Consider the following 24,779-nt stretch of genomic DNA (forward strand, 5'->3'; position numbering starts at 1 on the left):
GCAATAGCCAAGGGATAGTGTCTGGGTGGCAGGTTGACATGGACAGAGAGGTTGTTGAGAGGCATTTAGCTCCACTGGATGAGTTCAAATCCCCTGGGCCGGATGAAATGCACCCGAGAGTGCTCAAAGAACTTTCCGGAGAACTTGCAGAACCCATGTCCATCATCTTTGGGACCTCTTTAAGGACTGGAAATGTCCCGGAGGACTGGAAGAGAGCAAACGTTATTCCAATCTTCAAAAAAGGAAGGATGACCCGGGAAACTACAGACCAGTGAGTCTGACCTCTGTTGTGGGGAAGATAATGGAGCAGATATTAAAGGGAGCGATCTGCAAACATCTGGAGGACAATTTGGTGATCCAAGGAAGTCAGCATGGATATGTCTCCAACAGGTCCTGTCAGACCAACCTGGTTTCCTTTTTTGATCAAGTAACTGGTTTGCTGGATTGTGGAAATTCGGTTGATATCGTTTACTTGGATTTTAGTAAAGCTTTTGATAAGATTTCTCATGATGTTCTGATGGATAAATTGAAGGACAACAATCTGGATTTTCAGATAGTTAGGTGGGTAGGGAATTGGACCGCACTCAAAGAGTTGTTGTCAATGGTGTTTCATCAGACTGGAAGGAGGTGAGTAGCGGGGTACCTCAGGGCTCAGTACTCGGCCCGGTAGTTTTTAACATATTTATTAATGATCTAGATGAGGGGGTGGAGGGACTACTCATCAAGTTTGCAGATGACACCAAATTGGGATGACTGGCAAATACTCCAGAAGATAGAGACAGAGTTCAACAAGATCAGGACACAATAGAAAAATGGGCAAATGAGAACAAGATGCAATTTAATAAAGATAAGTGTAAAGTTCTGCATCTGGGTCAGAAAAATGAAAAGTATGCCTACTGGATGGGGGATACGCTTCTAGGCAACACTTTATGTGAACGAGACCTTGGGGTACTTGTGAATTGTAAGCTAAACATGAGCAGGCAGTGTGATGCAGTGGTAAAAAAGGCAAATGCCATTTTGGGCTGTATCAACAAGGGCATCACATCAAAATCACAAGATGTCATAGTCCCATTGTATACGGCACTGGTCAGACCACACCTGGAGTACTGTGTGCAGTTCTGGAGGCCTCACTTCAAGAAGGACGTAGATAAAATTGAAATGGTACAAAGGAGAGCGACGAGGATGATCTGGGGCCAAGGGACCAAGCCCTATGAAGATAGGTTGAGGGACTTGAGAATGTTCAGCCTGGAGAAAAGGAGGTTGAGAGGGGACATGATAGCCCTCTTTAAGTATTTGAAAGGTTGTCACTTGGAGGAGGGCAGGATGCTGTTTCTGTTGGCTGCAGAGGAAAGGACGCGCAGCAATGGGTTTAAACTACAAGTACAATGATATAGGATAAATATCAGGAAATTGTAACAGTCAGAGAAGTTCAGCAGTGGAATAGGCTGCCCATCTTGTTCAAGCAGACCCATCAGAGACTCAAGATACAGAGTGTCTTCATCAGAAATACAGCTGACTACCTCCTATCCTCCAACAGCTAAAACATGTCTTCATCAATATCTGTCTAAATTCTTAAGTGCACAATCGACTGAACTGGGACAGAGATGCTTTTTGGAGGGTTGATCAAAAGTCTATCATCTTGAAGGGTAAGAGGAGCCTTATTTACATCCTGAAAATCCTGTAGGAATACAATGGCCCATGTAGAGATAGATATGAAGGCCCAATGACCTGAAGTGAACCATCTAAGACACTGATAAAAACCCCAGAGCTAGATGCCAGTCTGAAGGGAATATCCTGAAGCTGGCATTGAAATGAATTCTAACAAAATCTCAGGAAGCATCTGTGAATGTAAAAATGTGCTTTCTTTTCATGGGCTGAAATCTCACTTGCCCAAGATAAACAAAATCTAACATAGGCTTTCTACAGGGAAGTTTTCACCAGGAAATGGTTTACATGCTTGTAATCTAGAATTGTTCTCATATTGCCCCAACTTCTTTAGACTAAGGAGGAGCTGTCTGTTTCCAGAACCATCTCCATGACTCCTTTATACAACAGATGCTGAACTGCCTGAATCACATGAAGATGTTTCTTCAGATTGTTGGATACCTGAGAAGAAAGGAAGTGATATCCTGAAAACTAAGCAAACTTAAGAAGGAAGCTTCTTTGATGGCTGACAATCTGGTCAAAGAGCATCTCATCAAAGTCTATGGTAAGAACTGACTTAAGAGTTTGGAATGAAATAAATAAAATAAAAGCAGTAAGCAGAGTACCAATCTCAAGCATCTTTAGATCTCCCATGACATCTTGAAAACAATAACATTTCTTGAACACATGAATATATTTTTACTCCTTTAAAGCTGGTAAGGAATAATGGTGAACCCTAGAACAGAAAGAAAGTCAAGGGAAACATTCCATAACTCAAAAAGCTTACAAGAGGTATGTTGTAAACCGCCCTGAGACCTATTGTGAGAAGGGCGGTCTAAAAATTAAATAATAATAATAATAATAATAATAATAATAATAATAATAATAATAATAATAGTATTCAGTATTCAGTATTCCTAAGAACTAGATGCCAATGGCAATGTCTTGTCAAGAAGCATATGAAAGCAATCTGCATAGAAAAGCCTATCTTGGATCTTCTGGATTTTTCATTTATCTTCTCAGAACCTCTACCACTCCCCGAGTGGGAAAGCGCAAGAATCAACTTTGGAAGTTCAGCATAGAGTAGAGGGAGCTCTGCTGTTGCTCCAAAACAAAAGCTTGAGCTGTTTCACCTGCTTTATTCAAGGACATCTGAGGTGGCTTATATTGTCTCTTGACGGCAGGAGTGAGAAGCAAAGGATGAAGAAATATACTATATCAGTGGTCCCCAATCCCCGGTCCGGGAACCGGTCCTGGTCCGTGGATCAGCCAGTACCAGGCTGCGGCTCATTCTCGTCCTCCTCCCTGGCTGCTGCCTCAGGGGCTGCCCTGCCACTCTGCCGCAGGCTCACCTTTGGTGCTCTCCAGCGGCTGCCACGGCTGGGGCTCCCCTCGGCATTGTACTGTGCAGCTGCTGCTGGCAGTGCCCCCCAGCAGGCGGCAGAAAGTCAGGGGGGCCGGCGGGAAAGCAAGTGGAGCAGGGCCTCATGCAGCAACGTCCCTCGTCAAAAGACTACCCCCCCCCCGGGCCTCAATAAAATTGTCAAGCGTTGACAGGTCCCCGGTGATAAAAAGGTTGGGGACCACTGTACTATATGAAGCAACCACTAAAGAAAGAGAAATATGACTGTAAGATAGCTTCACTGTGCTGAACGGAACCCTCCTTGAATTAGCTCCTTCTCTTCTTCTTGCAGGCTCATGAGGAGTGTGAAGAGTAGGAAAGACTAGATCTCTTAAGACTGAGTTCGCCACACCATTTTAGACAAGATTTGCTGAGGTAAAGTGTAGAGGTGAGCACGACCCAGCCCACAGGTCTCCGCGAACCCACGAAATTGTTCATGACTCAAGAACCCAGCTCATATAGCCACGCTTCCGATGACCACATATGGGTCTTATCCTTCTGTGTGCATTCACGGGCTTTTTTGGAGGTGAAGTTTCCTCCCTCAGCACACACCCATTGAGCATATGAAGCACACAAAAATTTATCTTCTGGCATAGATGAGGCTTGGGAGAGTTGTGGCATTTGGTTTCTATGGCTACTCTAATGATTACATGTTTAGCTTGATTGGCATCCTCGTAAGCCAAGAGTAGTGCTCCCCTTGATTTCAATGGGAATGCCTTGGTATATACAGTCCCTGAGGCCATGTGAGACAGCATTGTGTTCTTTTGTTCACAGTGAGATAGGGTGGTGGAAAGGCGCATTGCTATTTGGAGGGAGATAATTTTGTGGGATAGAGTGGTTCTAGAGAGAAGGAGTACCTTCAGCTTACTTTTGGGTCTTTGGCTGCTCAATTTCTGGCTGGCATTCCCCATTTAGTGCCTGACTGGCTTTTAATCAGAGCTTTGCTCTGCCTGTGGCACTGGATAGACTTTTCCCTGGCTGCAGGCAGATATCTTTTATTTTCTGTCTTTGAAGTATTCTGTCTGGGAGCAAGGGAAAACAATTTTTTTTTTCAATGTGGTGTTAAGGATCTCCCACAAATCCAGATTTCTACTTTACTTTTCTATGGGGAAATGACAATGCAGACTGAAGGACATGTCATCTTGACCACAGCATCCTGTTCTCCTCTTGCCCATTTCCATGTGTGCTGAACAGCATATCTGGCCACAGTGGCCACTGCGAACTGAGATTTCCATGACGACAAATGGTCCATAGTTCCCCATCTAGTGAGATGGTCCCCATCAACTTCCACACCAGGGGCCACATTTACATTTTTTCTTCAGGCATGCTTCCCTCCCTTCAGGGCCCCATGCCAAATACTTCTGAATTTCCATCTTTCTCTATGCCACCCTATATTGAAGATCAATGTCTTCTTCTATATAAAGTCCTTACCATCTATATAAAGTCCTTACCAGTTGCCATCTGTCAAGGGGTATCCTTACAGATCTCTTCTCACATGTCCCATGATCTACCCCACATTTCCGTTGACTGCCTCTCATATTCTCTGGCCTTCAGGGTGACTAAGTCTTCTGTTTTTGCATGGAGTGGGTGAAGGGCTAGGAGGCTGGTGGGAACGGACCCGCTTTGGGGCTCAAAATGTCACCGTTTTGGAACACAGGATAGAAACAGTCCTGTTGACCGCCAGAGGTTGGAACTCACTACGGATAGAGCCTCCACTAGAGGTGCTGCATATTCTGGCAGGTGCGAACCTGTCTGGATGGGCAAGTGCAGATAGAAGTGGCAGGTGGCCGTGGTGTTCCAGACAGAGGCTATCACTCAGTGATCTGCCCTGGTGGCCACAATCCAGGTGGGATTAACTGCAGGGAGTAGAACCACGGCCCTGTTAAGGGGCAGTGCTCCCTTCCACAAAAACCAGGGTGCCCCACAGAAGGCTTTTGATGGGAAGAACATCCTCCCCCACCGAACACTCCCAATGGAGAAATAAGTCTACAGTGGTTGCGTTCAAGGTAGATTGTTGGGAAAGAAGAATGGAGCTGTTGGCCGTAATGGGAAGTTTGGGCAAAAATGTCCATGAATGATGGTTTGTGACCTCGGTTACTTGGGATTAAACTTCTAGAGATGCTGAATGGAGGAGCAGTGGAATTGGCGGTTTGGTGTTAGGGCTGAACCGTGGCTACCCTCTTCCGGAAAACATGTCCGGCCACACCTCAACACCCGAGGACGTTCAGGCATCCCTGCCTTTGCTTGGCTACCTAGCTGCCAGTCGTGCCCTGGAGTTCATCGCAATGACTCCTGGAGAAAGGGAGGGCAATATGCCCACCACATGATGGATCCGGAGGGTCTGCCTGCATAGCAGGCAAGCTTGGAGGGGTCAGGATGTGCTGTAGCCATCACCGTACTCCCTGGGCCCGGTGCTTGTAGGTAGTTGAGCTCAGCAGGTGTTAGGCAAGAAGACAAATGGTTAGGTAGATAGGTAGAAAATTGGGAAGTCAGAGCACCTACTCAGGACCCAGGAAGCACATTGGGAGCTATACCCCATCCAGGCCCCTTCAAGCTTGTGGACCCTCATGATCATATGTGCAGTCACCACTTGGCCTCTGTGGGGGCTCCCAATGCCCATTTCAGTCATCGTCCATTAAGGAAGCCTTACTCCTCTGTAAAACTATGACATGCTGGATGCAGAATTTCAGCCAAAAAATGTTAAGAGGAATGGGAACAACTTTGGGGGGAAAATTATTAAACTAACAAAATAAAACCATGACATGGGAAGGTAGGTAGGTGGATCACTTCCCAGGGCCAAAGGGGAGAAAGGTGGACACAGGACAAGACCTGATGATCCGATATAGTCAGGGGGGCTCCACAGTGAATTTTGCATGTACAGCACCCCAGGAAACAGCTAAACAGTTAAAAAACTGAAGCAAACCCAAAGAATAGTGAACAAAGGGGTCTGTGCAAGTTCAGGGTTCGTGGTTCATGACATCCCCCAACCTGCAAATCCAACGAACTTCCATTTCCCAGGTTTGTGCCCACCTCTAGTGATGCGTTTAAAAGTTTTAAATCCAGTCACCTTAATCCACTTAACAAATTCCTGCTTGGTGTTTCCACTTCTAACTCTGACTTACTCCTTGTTGCAACATCTCTAGGGCAGACACTGGAAGGAAACTTGGAGACAAAGAGCACACTAAAGTGCAAGCCCCTTGCACTTCTGACACATGTAGTCTATCTCCTGAAGTGCCTCTTTAATTAGGTATATCTGGTTAATTCTAACATCCTCCCTATCCAATCATAAGACACAGGAACTGAGAGGACAGGGAGGAAAAAAGTGCCACCTCATTACTGTGTGAGGGAATCACCACAGCGGCAGATGCTTTCAGCTTCTAGTGGTCCCTTTAACCCAAATGGAGGGAGTGAGACATGGACGGCTTGATGGACAGCCACCTGGACTCTCCCCACTGGAAGCATATGCCATATATTTGGAAGCCATAGCTGGATGGTTGGAGCAGAGTCACCTGAAACAGAACACCTCCAAGATGCAGGTCCTGTGGCTTGGAAGGGGCCAGACCAGAAAGCACGCCTTCCCAGCTTGGTTGGGGTACAACTTAAGATCTTGTCTGAGACCAGGAATTTGGGCTGATCTCTGACTCCTCCCTACTAATGGAGGCACATGCCACTATAGTAGCACGCACATGATTTTCCATCTGTGCCTATCTGTCTCCAGAACATCTAGCCACATCTACTAGTGCCCTACCCATCCCCAGAGCACCTAGCCACAATGATCCATGCAACAGTTACCTCCAGGTTTGATTTCTGTAACTCACTCTACGCAAGCCTTCCCTTATCCTTGATGTGGAAATTTATGTTTATCCAAAATGCAGCCACTAGGGTCGGGACATCTTGGAGGGCCCACAACCAGCCTGTGCTGAGGCAGCTGCACTGGTTGTCAGTTATGCCCCAGATCAGGTTTGAGGTTCTGACTTTTACCTTCACAGACACCCTGATCTGCACCCCACATATCTGAGGGACTGCCTATCTCCTTATGCTCCCTGCAGGGCCCTTTGCTCTGCAGGTGCAAACTTGCTGGTGGTTCCTGGTCCAAGGTGCGGCTGGCCACAACCAGAATCAGGGCCTTCTTGGTCCTGGCCCCGTCCTCGTGGAATGAGCTCCTGGAAGAGGCAAGGGCCATGCAGGGGCTTTTTCAGTTCTGCAGGGCATGTAAGATGGCACTCTTGTTTAGAATTCAAAACTGCTTTTCAAAAACATTTGTCCACCATTTATTTTCAGACTGATTAACCTGAAATCTGATTCTGATGGCACCTACCTGAAATATGACACTTGCCTAGTGTACAAAATTCTGCATTGTCTTTAATAATATCACAGTCTCATCTTTCACATACTTCAATACATTTTAATGTAGCTGAAATGGTCATATATTACAGCTGTGGTAGACACAATAATGCAATGATATTGTTTAATTGCATCAATTATTTTATGAAAAGCTGGGCTATACTTTATGCTTGCCATGAGAGCAATTCAGCTCTGCATGTTAAGAATTCAGAAGGCAGAGGTAACAGAGAAAATGAGAAAACTTTCTGTTTTTCTCCCACCACAGCTTATTTCCAAAACTTGCTTCCTTAACAACTAATTTACCCTGGGAATCCAGAGAGGGGAGGAGCTATGATTCAATTCAGAGGATCTTCTTGGCATGTAGAAGATCCCAGGTTCAATTCCTGTCATCTCCAGATAACCCTAAATCATCTCCAGATCAACACAAGATCACCACAAATCAAGTTGTAAGGGGATGTGAGAGATCTCTAGCTGCCATCGGTCTTGGAGAGCAGCCATCAGTCTTGAGTAGAGTACTGACTGAAAGACCAGTGGTCTGATTCAACCAGAACACAACTTCATATGTTCAAAGGACAGGACCTGGGAAATCAGTTATTATAGACAGTTGTGATTATGGAAAAGAGCAACCAGTGGCTCTATTATCTGAATATGAACAGAGAACCTTCAGAGTTCTTAACTGGCATGCTGGGCCTAGCTATAAAAAAATAAACTAAGGCAGCTTCACTGATGCCTCTTACCTGTTCAGCAAGAAGTTGCCTCTGGCCCATTAGAAACTGTTTCTGTTGCTCCATTAATAAATGCTTTTGTTGCTGTTCCCTCTGTTTTTGCTGATCTAGTAGCATTTGGTGCTGTTTCATTACTGCTTGCTGCTGACTGTTGAGATAGGCTGTGCTACCATGGTTACCTGCCATAGAAACATTTGGAGGCTGTGCATTCACCCCAGGGCCAGGAACAGAAACAGGAATGCGGGGAACATTAGCAGAAGAATTTTGATCCTATAAAAGAAGCAATACCAACTTCAGTTTAGAAACATATATTAAATCTACATGGTTCTTATTTTTTTACCAACTCCCGTTACAGAAAATCTATATTCAGAAAGCTGCTAGGTCATCATCAAGGAGTGTTCAGCACAACTTTGTAACTGAAACTTACTGTCATCACAGTGCCATCTTTGTATGTCAGTCAAAAGATTATAAATGAGTTTAACCATAAGTCATGTCCCATATTTCCATAGATAAAGATTACCATAAATACTGTCTTCATATGATACAGAATGTTTAAATTACTTGTAACTACTTTCCATACTGCTAATGACATTTCTAAAGATAACAAACATCAATCTTAGAAAAGCCAATTCAAATAAATCTACTTGCAGAAATCTCCTTAAAATATTAATTACACTATGCTTAACATATTTCAAATAATTTTGTATTTGTCTTTAAACAATTCAACTACAGACTGATGACCATGCAATGGGCACCATATAGGCACCAATTGTGGAAGTATCATGATTTTGTGATCATCTTTGTTGCCCTCTATAAATACATTTCACCATACAACTAATTTGTATTTTTGTTCCATATAATTATCCCTCCCACCTATTTACTACAGTTAATCTACTACACTAGGCAATTTACCTGATTATGTGGTACTAGAGGTCTGTAAGCCATATTTCCAGACTTCTGCTTCATTACAAACATCCCATTCTGCTCTTCATTCATATGCGGCAGTGGGGCCTGTTGATGCTGTTGCATATATGCTAACATAGGAGTCTTGTTCTGTCCAGGTACTGTAGCTCCCTGCACACATTCTTTGTAATGTGAAAGAGGCTTTGTATTCCCATAGTCCAATACAGAGCTTTGACTAGGTACAGAGTTTGCTTTTAAACTGTTTGGCTGATGGCTTAGAATACTTCCAGAATGATAATTGCCTCCAGCCCTGGGAGAACTCTTGTTTGGCATATTGGATAGTATGAGTTTCTGGTTACTGAAGTCCTGTTGGTAAACTGAAGGGCTAGTAGGATTTTCCATACTATAAGGGACAGCTAACGGACTATGAGATGGTCCAGATTGCTGCCAACTGGAAATCTGACTAGGCTGGTGGACTTGCTGTTGGTTCTGCAATAACTGATCCCTCTTCTGTTTGGCAGCTATCTGCTGAAGCTGCTGAGCAGATGACATGTCTTTGGCACTTCCTGTATTCTGTCCAGATAATGCAGAATTAGGTAGAGGCCTCTGTATATTCTGAGACTGGTTTGATGGCTGCATCAAAGACTGATGATTAGGATTTTCAGTCACTGACTGATTGGATGGCTGAAACATATTCTGAGAATTACCAACCACTGGAGAGGCAGCACTAACAGGCACAGAAGAGTTCCCAATGAAAGTTGTGCCAGAAGAACTAGATCTGACTTGTGGAGACCCCATCTGCTCTTGCTCAAAATCTGCTGGAGAAAATTCAGTCTTAATAATGATGTCTTGTTGCAATGGAGTTTGTGCTGCTGAATTTGAAGTGTCAACATCTTTCTTCTCCTCAAAGTCTTCTGTAAACAGATCTTTCATGTCTTCATCTGGCACTGACCTATTAAGTTCATCAATGAGCTCCTTCCACTCTTGCTCATTAAGGTTAAGATCAGACATCAAGTTGTTCTGAGATATAGAACTTCCAGCTCCAGGAATCATACAAGGGAGATCATCTGGTTCTTGTTTGAGCTCCTTGTTCAAAGCCATACTAAAGGAATCATCAGGATCACTGCTTCCATTCAGTTGTAAACTAGAGTCCCTCAGACACTTTTTGCTGATGCCATCCAGCCCCAGGGAATGTTTTCCATTAAGCTGCGAAGTATCTCCACTGGAAGATTTGCTGTCCAGCTGGTGCAGAGGAGATACAGGAGGAAGTCCATTGGAGGAGCCACTCAAACCACCAAGGCCATCATCATGACGCAGTTTTTTGGGCACAGAAAACATCTCCCCATAACCATTTGGCTGGTCACCATTCTGAGGGGAAACAGAACTATCAAGTTTCCTTTTCACTGTCTCGTGAAGCTGCAAAAAAAGAAACAATTTAAAATTAGTTTATATTTTACAAAAGTGTAATTATTTTAGTGTATGTTTTAAAGATTATAATGAGGTAAAATCTTTGACTTAGTTGTTTCCATAAGTATTATAAGTCATATGATAATATGGCATGTTTTTCCGTTATACTATGCAAACAGAACATCTCAGCAACATGTATACTTGGGGTTTTTTTTAAGCTAACACTCAACTGCAGCTTTACAAGCAATAATGAATGCATGGCTGCTCCCCCCTGCCCCCATCCTGCTCTGCCTGGCTGCTATTTCCATCCTCCATTTCTAGGAAGACCATGTGGTGTCTTAAATTCACTTGTAACTTTAAAGGACTAGCTGTTGTTCGATGCCAGAACAGAGACATACACAATATGTAGTCCCCATAGTACTTTCCTTCCTTAGCCTCAAAGGATTCCTAGTTCTCTTCTGTTGATGTGGCTGCTGATTCCTAAAGGGGGTAGATGCATCTTACTCTGGTATTTTGGCTGTACCCATTCCACTTGGAGTGACTCTAATAGTTTAGCCTCTTGATAGTATCTCACCTTCACTAACAAACACTAACCCCTTTACCATGTTAAGGTGTGCACCCAAAAAGGGTTTTATTCTGCATACATATGGGAACTCCTTGCTGGTGTTAATTATACAGGTCAAATCTAAAGCCAGAATTATAATCTCTGTACATATAGATCTTCTATTAGTTTATGATATATATATATGGTACATAAATACATTGCAGGATAATTTCATAGCATTCTTCACGGCCTTTAATAAAAATATACCATCCTCCTGATTACTTTTGATCTCCAAAGTAGCAAGAGCTATTTATTTATGAATACCAATCATTATCCTTTTATTTTTGGATGCTACTGAGGCATGAAAGATTTGTTCACTATAAACTGAGTGCAAATACTTCAAAGTAATTTGGCAATGATTTCTAGAATTGTTGCATACCAGAATAGTAATTTTGTTGCTGCTGTTGTTCAGTTCTTACCTATATATTTTAAAATCCTTTTTCCTTTACTTACTGTTTTATTTGATCATTGGATTTTTCCTGCCACAGCAGATTAGCTATAGTTGTTTAGGGGACACATTTACTAGGAGGTAAAAACTATTAAAGGAAAGTCCAATGATTCTTTATTTTCAGATTTTATGGATTGCATGCAACACTGTCCTACTATTCATTATTTGTGCAAGCAGCTTTTACTATGTATCTTCAGATGATTAGACTTGCCTAATTCTTAGAGCAATTAATTTTTGAGATTCATGCTCCGTTTGTTAGAGCAGATGAGAACTTTCTTACTGTATGGTGCCCTCTAGAAGTAATTACAGGAAACTACATCAATTTCTATTTAAATTTAGCACAACACAACCATTTGTTCCTTATCTTTAGAGCTACAACATTAATACATAAAATCTCTTATGTGATGTAGCTGTTATGTTTAAACATTTATCCCAGGATCCTAGATTTTTTAATACTCGTGAAAAACTTCAGCACAGACACTGAGATAAAAAAACATTTCCCCCCAACTTTGTGAAAAGAAGTACATGTAGCCTCATTTGTAACCCTGTCTATAGAAAGCAGCACTGAGTCACACATGGCAGATCCTCCTCCACTGGCAGGTAACAATTACTTTTGGTATGAAATATCCCACTGAAACATGGTTCAACGTTCTATGAACAAGTTCTTTATCATCCCTATCTTCTGCACCCTTGGAATCTAACAGCAATTTCAGCTTTAGCACAAAACAAAATTTGCCAAATTAGTTTGTATTTTCCCTCCAAGCCACACTGCTTTTGACAGAACACAAACTGTGGCCTGAATTAAAGTGAAAATCGTTGACTCTGATGGTATACCAGCAGAGTGAATAAAGGAACAGAACTACTTTACATCTGCCTTGCATCTAAACCAACTCAGCTATGGCACTAAAGTATGCAAACATTTTCATAGCTTAAGCGAAATATCTTCTTAACTTCAGTCTTGTACCTAAGATTTATTCATATTTTTGTCATGTAGGACAGTAAGCTCTCACAAGATTCCATCAAGATGTCAATGTTTTCACACCAAATTACAATCCCATTTGCTCTGACCCATCAGATATTGAATACTGAGAATTTACAAAAAGCATTTTTGGGATTACAGTATCTGCCAAGAAAAATAAAGGGGCAAATCAACAAAACCAGACTAGAACCCATAAGAAATTAAAATAAGAAAAATGTCATCTAAAACAATATTGATAAAACAGTCTCCAATTAAAAGCAGACCATAAAAATAATCTAATAAGGTAGAACCTCCACAGTAAGGAGCCTGAGTAGCAAATAAAAGCAATATTTGGAATTAGTATATAAAAGACAGTAAGGTAAACAATTCCACAATTCTTGAGGAAGGCATTCCAAAGGTAAGATGTTACCACTGAGAAAGCCCTCCCTCTGTTTACCATTCATTGCACTCCTGCAGGCAAGGACACAGAAAGCAGATTTTGGGAATGCAATGGTTGATTTTGAGGATATTAAATTATTCAGGATGGTGAAATCTAAAGTGGATCCTAAAGCGCTCCAGAAGATTTCTTCAAATTGGGTGACAACATGGAAATGATGTTCCATATTGATGTGTAAGATGATGCACATAGTAGAAAAATCCTAACTTTAAATATATGCTGATAGAGAGTGAGAGGCAAAGAAATCTTGGACATGTAGCAGACCACTTGATGAAAGTGTCAACTCACTATGTGGCAGCAGGGAGAAAAGGCAAAATCCATGGTAGGGGTTATAAAACAAGGAACTGAAAATAAGATAGTCAGTACAGATCTGTGATGTATGATGCTGCTTCATTTGGAACACTGTACAGCAGTGGTCCCCAACCTTTATTAGGCTGGGGACTGGCAGGGCATCGGACCGCGCCCGCGCGGGCCAGGGCCACACTTTGGGCCGCGTCTGCGGGCCGCGCCCGCGCATCGAACCGTGCCCGGCCGCACCCGCGGATCGGGCCGCGCGGGCGCGGCCTGCAAGGGCGCAGCCCGCCCCTGATTCCCTCTCCCCGCCCTCCCGCAGTAAGAAGCTTGCGGCCTGGGAAGTTTTTTACTGCAGGGGGGGGCTGGGAGAGGGAGCCGCGGCCCGTCGCCATGGCCTTTGCGGCCCGGCGGCGGGCCGCGGCCCACAGGTTGAGAAATTCAGCTACTGTTGAGCAATGAACTTACATGCAGTCAGCTTTTTATTTTAAAATGGCACTCATGAATACCAGAAAAAAATAAAACTCCAGGCTAAACTGGATCATTAAAATGTCTCAGCCTTATTTCTACCCAACTATTCACTTCTTTGGTATATTTTAAATATTAAAAGCTTAAGATAGAGCTTCTGCGGAATTGTGAAATGAGCCAAAGAATTTAATCAACCAACCAAAGTATCATATCTTTTAAAATGCTTTGCTGTTAAAATAACAGCTTAATGGCTTAGTGGTTGGAGAGTAGGCCCAGCTTTGGACAGGCCACACCCACTCAGGACTGTGGCCCAATGAGTGACCTACCCTTCCACCCCGGCCAGAAGCTCTCTGCCAGCATTGGCGGCAGTTTGCCCTGGACACTCCCCAGGAGACATGTAAGTGCCAGGTGGGGGCCTCCATTTCCGTTGGGCTGGGAAGCCCTCACGCCACCAGAAAGTCAGCGGGGGGGGGGGTTCCCTTCCCCCCTGAGCTGGGAAGCTGGTGAAAGGGAAGGGGGCTTTCCCTTCCCTGTTGGCCCAGGAAGACTCCCTCCCTCCTTCCCCCTCTGCTTCCCTGCCATTTTAAAATGGTGCCACAGCTAGCAGCCACCTCCAGGGTGCGGCACCATTTTAAAGTGACAGGGAGGGCCAGGGGACAGGAGGGAGACCTCCCTTCTCCCCCCTGGCCTTCTCTGTCACTTTAAAATAGTGCCGCTGCTTGCAGCTGGCTCCTGGCCACTGCACCATTTTTGGTTCTTGGGGAGGCCAGGGGGGAGGAGGGAGGGCACCTTTCTCTCCCCCCTTTCCTTCCTTCTTTCTGCCTTTCCTTCCTTCTTTCTTTGTTTCTTTCTGCTGCTTTCCGTCCGTCCTTCCTTCCTGTCTGACATTCTTTCTGTCTGTCTCCCCCCTCCACTACATCGCTAGGGCTTGTTGCATTCCTGACTGTAGCAGGCTTTTTTACTAGTAAGAACATAAGTATAACCTGTTGAATCATACAAATGGTCCATAACTGACTAGTATAGTGTTTCAGTGTTCAACAGTTCCCTGGAAAAACAATATCTAGAGCAGCGGTCCGCAACCTTTTTGAGGTTGCGGCCCATTGCCAAGGGGTGGGGGGAGAGGGCGACCTGGGGCCCTGTGCATGCATGGCATCCCTGCACAAATGGGCATGTGCATTTGCACCTGGCGCAATGCAAACACACATGCATGGCTGCTCTGTGCATGCACAAAGCTGCCGTGCGTGCACATTTGTGCCCTGTTAGCTGGAAACGCATGTGGCAGGTCCACGCATGCACGTTTGCACCGTTGGCATGCCAGCGGCCATGCTTCCATCTCCCCCCCCCCGCAGCAAGAAGCTTGCCAGGCCGCAAGCTAATCGGCCGCTTCGGTGGCCGATTTGCTTGCAGCCTGGCAAGCTTCTCGCTGCGGGGGGGGGCGGGGAGAGGGAGCCGCAGCCCGCTGCTGAGGCTCTTGCGACCCGATACCAGGCTGCAGACCGGGGGTTGATGATCCCTGATCTAGAGCATAGGAACAAGACCTTCTCTTGATGCTGCTTCTTAGCCCTGCTATTCAGAAGAAGAGTTGGTTTTTATACCGCTTTTCACTACCTGAAGGAATCTCAAAGTGGCTTACAAGCGCCTCTCCTTCCTCTCTCTATAATAGACACCCTGTTAAGTAGGTGGGGATTAGAAAGCTCTGATGAGACTGCTCAATGAGAACAGCACTATCAGGACTGTGACTAGCCCAAGTTCATCCAGGTGGCTGCATGTGGAGGAGCGATGAATCATACCCGTCTTGTCAGATTAGACGCTGCCATGAAATGCAACTTTAATTTATTCTATAAAAGGACTCATTCCCTTATCCTATGATGGTTAAGTTTACTCATGAGCCTTTGATGAGGAGCCATATCAAAAGCTTTTTGGAAGTCCTTATGTTTGTAAATCTCATGATCAGTAAGACTTTGCAAAAGCCCTCCTGATCCTCCTTCAGCAAACTTTGTCCCTCTGTGTGTAATTAAAACAGGTTTTACTAATTAACCATGAACAGATGTTAGGCTAACTGGCCTATAGTTCCCTGCATCCCTTTCTAGAAACTGGCGAGATGTTTGCTACTTTTTGGTTGTTCAGTACAGAGAGCATGTTTAATGACAAGTTTGGGTCAACTACTAGACTACAATTTCTCATTCAATTTCCTTAAGAATCCTTAGGAGTATCCCATCTATTCTTTGTCAGTTTTAGTTTGTGTAGCAGCCTGTAACATTATGTTTTATACCTCAATTTAACCAAGTTCTTCAGATACCTTTCCTAAAAAAGCAATGCCAGCACAGGCCCGTACCCCACATTTTCCAGTGAAAACAGCTCCAAATAATGTAAAGTTCCTCTGCCATCTCTTAGTCTTTCTTAAGCGATCCTTTCATTCCTTTGTTATCCAAAGCATGATCGGCTCCCTTGCCAGTTTCCTCCTCCTGACATAGCAGAACAAACAATAAGCATTTCTTCAAATACTTTTAGCAATCTGCTCTTCCAACTCTCTTTTTGCTCTCCTTGCTGTAAATTTATAATTTTTGGCAGGACCTACACTCCTTTCTTCTAATCTCATTTAGAGAAGCCTTCCACTTTTTAAAAGGAGTTTTTGTGCGTTTTAGAACTTCCATGACTTGAATAATCAATCAAGCAGGCATGCTTCCAGACTAACCTGAGGAAGGCATTCTCATTTTTCACTTTCTTCTGTCTAGTCCCTTCATTTTTGCAAAGTTTCCTCTTTTGAAATCAAAACTGATTGTCTGAAACTTTGGGTGCAGCTTTCCATAAACATAAATGCTTAAACTTACTGATGTCACTGTCCCATCTTCCATTGTTTCCAATAGAGAGGGAAAATCATTTAAACTTTAAAGGGAATGCAGTCCCTTTACAAATTAAATGCCAGGTACAAGTAAACTCTGAAGGCATTTAAAGGGCTCACAGCTCTCCAAGCTAAGAGTTCACCCCAAAAGTATTTAAAGGTACAGAGAGCCCTTTATTAAATGTACTTCAGCTTTGTCTATCCAACTGTTAAAAAAAAAATCCCAGGTATTTTATAGGATTTTTCAGTTATGGCCATTTTGGATAGCATAAAAAATATAAAAGGTTGAATTCTCAGCTCACATTAGACAAATGCGCACCTCTACTAGAAACATTATTTCTACATCACAACTCATATATTCACTTAGTCAATTTTAAGTTAGCTGAAGTCATCTTGTACTATACTGTTTTCAACTGTAGTCACCTCTCACAACATGTCCCTTCCTGTCTCGAGAGTTTATATCCAAGAATAACTGTGTCCCATTTTCTCCATTCTCCAAGGTTTCTGAATGCCAAATATATCTACATTGGAGCCAGCGGTCTAGTGATTAAGAGAGGCAGCTTCTAACCTAGAGAGCTGGGTTCGATTCACCACTCCTCTACATATAGCCAACTGGGTAGCCCTGGGCTACTCACAGTCCTATTAGAACTGTTCTCATAGAGCAGTTTCTCTCAGAGTTCTCTCAGCCCCAACGATCTCCCAGGGTGTCTGTTGTGGGGAGAGGAAGGGAAGGTGCTTGTAAGTTGTTTTGAGAATTGTTCAGGTAGTGAAAAGTGGGTATAATAACCAACTTTTCTTTTTCATCATCATTTAGCATCAAACATTTCAGCTCCCTCATCTTGGAGACTTCTACTATCTACCTCATTCCCCTTTTTAAGGATCCCTGCTTCCCTCAGCCCTGAAAGTTCCTAATACAGATCTCCTTTTACTGCCTTATTTATTTATTATTTCCAAATGTTTTCCATGCAATTCAATCTCAAGGGAACACAAATCCAAATTGCTGTTTTTTCCTATTTATCTCTGGAATCTTTTAATCATTTTCATTATGCTGTATGTTAATTTACTCTCATTACCTATAAGTTTGAACTGATTACTCCCATTCCATTATATTGTAGCTGAGGATGTGGGTATGCACACGAAAGCTCATACCAAACCAGAGTATTCCCAGCTCCTACAAACTCTTCTCCAGGAGTTACTTTAAAAACAGCATCCTTTTGATATTAAGCACACGTTATCTGGTTCCTTTTGGTTCAAGGAAGCCCATCTCTTTTGTATAGGTTTGGCTTGCTTCTAACAAAGTTCTGCAGTGCCTAAGAAATCTAAACTCTTACTCCCAAGCATCACTTTCTTATTCATGCATAAAGATTCCCAATCTGTGCCTGTCTAGTTCATCCCACATGTGGAACAGGGGGGGGGGGGAAATCAGAGAGCACTATCTTTAATGTCCTGAGCCGTATGGAAGGGCGGTACAAAAATCTAATAAGATAAATAAATAATAATAACAATAACTTTCTGCCTACAGACCTAAAGTTTTCTCCAGGACCATGACTGTATTTACCAACATCACTGGTGGTAATATGCACCCCAATGGGTTAAATCTCCCCCATACCGTCAGCCTATCTAGACAGCGTGTGGTGTCTGCAACAGTCACACGAAGTAGGCAAGTCACCATTTAGTTTAAACTCCTGTCAGAGAGTTTATATTCATAATAATCAAATATCACACTATGAATGGCTACCTTCCTAAGCCTCACTGAGTATCTCCCATACAAGAGAATAACAGTTCATTATGCAAAGGGGTATTATCCCACCCTCATAGTCTGATGTTCTCCAACCTCAAAACCTGCACTTTTTACATTAACACTGGAGGAACAATCTTAACAGGTTTGAGACAGTTCCCGTAGATCTAGTTATTTTTAACACTTTCAAATCAGTGACAACTGCCTCATGGTTGGTAACAATAGCCTCAAGGAAATAAATCTATTATCTGAGAACCGAGAACTCCATGCATCAAGAATTCACCCAGTTTTTCTTCTGCAGGCAGAAAATCATACAGGTATCTAAAGAGGTCAATTTTCTGCAAAAGTTGAAATTACAGTAAAAAAAAGGTTTTTTGTTTGTTTTGAAAAAAATACACTGACGCTTTAGGAAAAATCAAAATATATGCTGTACTTCTGCTGATATAGCTTTTATAAAATTGCACTATTTGGCATACAGATGGGATTTAAGAATAAATATCATTAGTTTCTATAAGTAAAAATTCAAACGCAATACTTGAAAAAGAGGTGCAAACTGTGCTATTATAGCCTTAAGTTGGGCACATTCAATTTAAGAATGTGTCACAACATAGGATCTCCTCACAACCTCAATACCTTACCCACCCATCACTGCCAAAGATTAAAATGCCCCATCCTTCTGACTCTAATCCAGCTCTAGCCAGCCAGTATCTAAACAAAGAAATGACTAACGAACCAGGCACACTAAATGTCTGCCTCTACCCAGTGCAAAGATCACAACAACTTAAAATGCCATAGGTAGCATATACTTAATTCTCAGATGTTACAACAAACTTATTTTTGTGACTAACATTACATGCCTTTTTGAGTCTGCACCCCCCCCAGCTCAGAAATACTAATTCAGAATGTGGGCACCTGGGCAAATCGGAGTTTCCTCCTCACAAACGGGGATTCTAAACCATGGTTTAATCACAGCTGAGAACCCCAGTTTGTGCAGAACAAAACTCCAACTAGCCAATACCCACTTTCAGATATCAATTTCAGTATCAATATCTACTAAAACTGAAGGAGATCAACCTACCGTATGACATGTAATTGCGGGGGGGGGGCTTTTGAGTCCATCAAGAAAACAGGTTTGTGTCTGTCACAAACAAATCTCTGTGGGTAGTCCTGTTGGTCTGAAGTAGCAAAACAAAATCAGAACCCAGTGGCACCTTTAAGACCGACAAAGATTTATTCAAGGCATAAGCTTTTGAGTGAGGAAGAAAGCTCACGCCTTGAATAATTCTTTGTTGGTCTTAAAGGTGCCACTGGACTCTGATTTTGTTAAACAAATCTTTGGTTTGTGGTATCTGGAAAAATGTCACTGTAAACTGCAGCTCATCAGGACAGTAACAAGCCCTTGCAGGAAGGCTTCTATAGCAAAGGTTTTAGAACTGAATAGGATGCTTTAAAAAAATCATTTCAAGTCAAAATGGAGTGAATGTTTCCAGAACTACTTTGAGTCTTGGTGAGAAAGCTGGACTAGAAATAATACATTTTAAAAACCTCATTTTTAATCCACACATTATATAGAAAGGCTAAACAACAACTGTTGGCAATGGAACTGAGATTCTTTTCATCTTTCATACAGGATGTATATATAAAGAAACATACAGAAGTTTTTGAAAACTACTATATGCCAAGATGTTACAGGAGTCAAGGTAAACTGCATGACACAACAAGAAAGAAACATCATCCCTAATAATTCAAATTGCAAAATCTTTCTATTTTGAAAATCAATTTCCTGAAATAGATTTCCTAGGTGAACATGATGCTGAGGAACTTAGATTCCACGTTTCAATAAAAGACAGCACAACTCAAATACCATTTAAAAAAATCAAAGCCAACCCCTAATTTCAAAGGGGCTCTATAAAATAATAGCTGAGAAGTCTGAGCCATCTGAAAAAGTAGTCCCTGGTTGATGAAAGCACATGCAATAAATGGGTTGGTTTGGCTATAGCAAGCTAACACAATTACCCCTCAAATTAGCATAAACCAACTTTAACTGTTAGTTTGAAGGAGCTACAAGTAGTAATCCTTAAAATCTCATGTCAATCCAAGTAGGAAGTCCGATAACTTAAGACTGGATCCAATATACACTCAATGGGGTAACACTCAAAGAACAAATATTTCTGCCTTTTCCCCAAAACACACAGTATACCCCCAAATGCCATTTCTGGGGCTCCCTGCAGAACAGTGTAGGACAGGACATCTGGGGAGCTATAGTTTGGCCACCTCTGGTATATGGTATCGTGTGGGGTCCTAAAGTGGAAAATTTAAAAAAATCAATTAAAATCATGCAACTCCTTCTGCTGGGCGAAGATCAAGTACGTCCAATCCTTAGCTTTTTAACATAGAATGGGATATATTCCAAATCCAGAACATTTTCTATTTGGATCCATAAATCAGAAGAACTAACTCAGTGGCTCAGGAGCCACTTTGACATGCTACCTATCACTCTTCCCCAATATGACAACTGTTCCATGTTTCAGAACAGTAGACAAGGCCCTTGTCTAGTGAGGAATGTGGTTGGTAGATGGTTTCCACAATGAATCCAAAAGCATGGATAAGTTTCAGTCTCATGTTGGGGGTAGTTATAAATGTGGCTCTTTTGGTTGCCAGGAACTGCAAATGTGCCTCTCCATGACTGCTTCCACACCAGGAATTCAGCCCAACTCACCACTTGTCTAGAATTGGACCAAATTCCCACTTCCCATGATGACATCAGCACCAGTCCAGGCTGGTCCTGGTAATACTCAGACCCTCAGTTGGCACATTACAAGAGAACACAGATCCGCATTCCCTTTTTTGCCATGGGCTTCATTGGGGCTTATGTCGGACTTGGGCTATCCAGAAGGGGAAAAATTGGGCCATCCTGGCCCAGCTTCTCCCCGCTCCCACCTGCATTACCGTGTTCTTACAAGTAAAAAAGAAATGCCCCAGGTAGTTCTGCTGCACTGCACAGCACAGCAGAGCTGCCTGGGGCATTTGTTTTTATTTGTACAAATGCAGTATTGCATTGTTATGCAATCACACATTCTTACTAATAAAAATCAAAAGGTCCATGCTGCCACGCAGTTTTGCAGGACCTGGCCGCCTTGGCTGCCTTATGCAGGAGCACTAATCCAGGACGGGCAGGGGGAATATTCCCCTGTGTAGTACCGGGAAGCATCTTGGCAACCTGCCCTAAGCTGGAAACCAGGCAGCAGTGCAGTGCAATGCCTCCCATGTGGTAACAGTCCATGAGCTGCAGAGTGAGGATGACTGCCATAGAAATAAACTGAGATATGTGACATGAAAATCAACAGTTTGCATTTGTAGTCAAAGTTCTGTTGTTTATGAAGGCATCACATTAATAACCTTTTTAAAAGGGCTGCAGTGAAAACCTGTCTTGTTTCTCTGCCTGAAGAATGATACTCCTTAACAAACTTGTTCAAACAACTATATATTTCAGGGAATAGGTCTATAACCCTAAGAACAATTACAGCATTCCTCTTGGATTCTGAGTACTACTTTAATAATGAAACCACTAACAGTCACTAACACTTCAAATAAGAAAAGCAGGTCAAAAATGTCGTTGTGTTATTTCAGAAAGGCCATAGCTTGTCAGTGCCAGAACAGAAGCTTAACTAGTGTAAAGACCCAGGCTCAATCCATATATCTTCTTTGGTAAATGAATTTCATGAAGCAGGATTGGGAAAGGCCTCATTGGGGACACTGTTGTTGGGCAGAGTTGACAGCTCTCACTTAAATATCTGACTCTATATAAACTAACTCCTTACATTCTTATATTTGTTACTATGTTATACTAAAGTACATTTGTTTTTGGAGCTTGTTTAGGAAAATCTACACTAACTTTGCTGTGAGCTTTAATTTTTAAAGTGTTCCTTTTTAATTACTCATGAAAACTAGTATCTATTAAATACCTTCCTTAACCTTATTATACTGGTCAATCAGTAAGTCTTGGGGAGTGGGGTAGGGAAATGTACTCTGATACACAAAGAACATATATCCTTCTAAAACACCTTCAAAAACCACAACTTGCATTGGAAAAAGAATAAAAGTTCCATTATTCCCTGGCATCATACTATCTACAAAATGTGGCAAATCAAACTCTTAGGATAAAATCATTTAGAATCACAACAGTATCTGGAGCAAAATTTGCATCCATCCTCTTCCTCTCTATATATAACCTCCTTCCCTCTGCTGTCTCATTACAGAATCAACATATATGGAACAGCCATTTACTGTTGTTAGATGCTGGAAATAAATAAATACTACCCTTTGGCATGTTTGCTGCCAAATGACTGTTTACGTGGAAGTCATCATGAACACCTCAACCATTAGCCCTGTATGCATTCAACCACCTGACCACAGACTATACTGGTATTAGTGCCACATTCAGGTGAATAATCAAGAACCAGGCACCCCTTGCATAAAGAGAACAATTTTAAAAGCAGATCTATAAGCTTACTTTTTAATTTGATCACAATACGACCATACAGAAAGACAGCTCCACTTAAAAAAAAATCTCAGGTGGCAAGTATTGGGGTAAGACTTTTCTCTGGAGATTCTGGCTAAAAGTCATAGTCAACAACACCGAGCTAAGCAGACCAATGATCTGACACTGTATAAGGCAGCTTTGTTTCCATATAACTATCTTGGCAAGTTTCTTATTTTTTTTACTACAGTGCTCTCTTTAGAAACACAAAACAATATTTTCTACAAAGCCGGGGAGTGAGTGTGTGTGTGTATAGAGAATCTTTCCTCCTATACTTCTAATATTAGGCATTCAAAGTCTCTGAAAAGCTACGGCTTAATAGTTAAACGTTCCTCCTTTCACATCACAACTTTTCTAAACACGAAGGAACTCTGAAACTGTGATACTCGAGTGCAGGTCCAAGGCGCCTTTTCCAAGGCATACCCAAGGGCGGAGCGGGCCCTCGGGGCCGCCTAGGCCGCATCAGCTGGGACCTTACCGCGAGGAGGGCGCTGCTGCGGCCCGGGTGCTGTTGCTGCTGTTCACCGCCCGCGGTGTCGGCGTCGAGGCCATTGGCTCCGGGCCTGTCGGAAGCAGTGGCGGTAGCGGCAGCACCCGCGGAGCCCGGGGCCGGCCCGGAGGGTGGCGGCTGCGAGGGAGCCGCTGGAGGGGGAGCTGCCGAAGGCGGCGGCGGCGGCTGGCGGTGCTTCCCGGCGCGCTTAGCCTTGGCCTGCAAGCAGCGCTGATGAAGAGCGAAGGTCTGCTGGCGCTCCAGCTCCAGGCGCTCCGGGGACACGGCCTGGTAGCGGGACTCGCAAGCGCTGTGATGCCGCCGGCAGAGCTCGATCCTCCGGCGGAGCCGCTCCATGACCGCGCTGTGCCGCGGCACCACGAAGTCCGCCATGGGACAAGGAGGCAGAACCATGAGCCGAGGGAGAAGGAGAGAGAGAGAAAGGGAGCGGCCGGGCGGCCTCTTCACACGGCCATGGCGAACAGCGCAGGACGCCGGGCAGCCCGCGGCCACAACTCTCCGGCTGCCCCTGTCGCCGCCCTGCCCAGACGGGGGCGCCGCAGTCCCCTCGGGACCCGAGCAGCCCGCTGCCCAGCTGAGGCTCGGCCACCCGCGCCGACCTCCCGCCGCTCCTCCTCCCCCCCCCCCTCAGGCCCGCAGCCCCCGAGGCCTCCCGCTTCCCATTGTTATCCGCGCCTCAGTCGCCGCCATCTTGAAATTGTTTTACCCCTTTGCTTCCCTCCCCTCCCCCGCCTTGGAAGCCAGACCAGTTCAGAGAGGGCGGACTTTCCTGGGTGGTGCCTGACGTCACAGCGCACACGCTCATTGCTGTTGGGATTTGACAGGCACTTTGGCAAACCAATAGAGCGTGAAGATGGGAAAGGGGGTCAGGCAGGAGGCGGTACGGGAAGAGTCTACATGCTCGCTTAATTTTCCCCTCCCCCACAAGCGGGACGACCTTTCCGGAAGAGTATAAAGGGCGGAGCTTTATAATTGAAGAGAGGTGCGTGCGCCACTTCCTCCTCTGCCTATACTGGGAGTAAGCCTATGTAACTTCTGCAGCTCCGTTCGCCTCACAGCCTCATGTTACTATTGATGAGAATACGCCAAGAGAAGATATTCGGACAGTTTAGTATAGACATCCCCTACCAACAAGAGAAAAGGCTTCCCCCCACATCTTGGATTTGAAAAGTGTACATAACTTCTCGTTAAGGTCACATTGCTGACACGATGCCCTAAATCCTGAAGTGGTTTTGGATTCGAACCTAACTCTTCTATTGTAGATTTAACATGGCTGCCTTTTGAAACCATCCACTACAAGACTTTGCAAGGTCCTGTAGGAAGTCGGTAGATTTCGTGCTGGATAACAAGCAGGCCTTAGGGAGACTAATGTGAAGTAAAGGGGTTAACCTCAAGATCATCTACTTTGCCTCCAAGATTTCAGTGGATGATCTTTACAGATTCACAGAGCAGCTGGTCATCTGCTGTCAAAGCTCAAGAATACTGGAGTTTAGAAAT

General features: G+C 43.7%; 1 protein-coding gene across 1 annotated transcript in view; it reads right to left on the reverse strand.

Moving 5' to 3' along the window:
* The window catches only part of MAML1 (mastermind like transcriptional coactivator 1), a 34,491-nt gene extending 10,566 nt beyond the window's left edge, over positions 1-23,925 (reverse strand). Inside the window, exons 1-3 of the mRNA XM_077326634.1 lie at positions 23,250-23,925; positions 9,028-10,434; positions 8,128-8,385 (exon numbers count right to left, since the gene is read on the reverse strand). Of these exons, the coding sequence (XP_077182749.1) occupies positions 8,128-8,385; positions 9,028-10,434; positions 23,250-23,675 (2,091 nt within the window). The 5' untranslated portion in view covers positions 23,676-23,925. The remainder of the gene's footprint in view (positions 1-8,127; positions 8,386-9,027; positions 10,435-23,249) is intronic.
* Positions 23,926-24,779: the final 854 nt, after the last annotated feature.

Source organism: Paroedura picta, chromosome 3 (assembly GCF_049243985.1).
Source record: "Paroedura picta isolate Pp20150507F chromosome 3, Ppicta_v3.0, whole genome shotgun sequence".
Lineage (NCBI taxonomy): Eukaryota > Metazoa > Chordata > Lepidosauria > Squamata > Gekkonidae > Paroedura > Paroedura picta.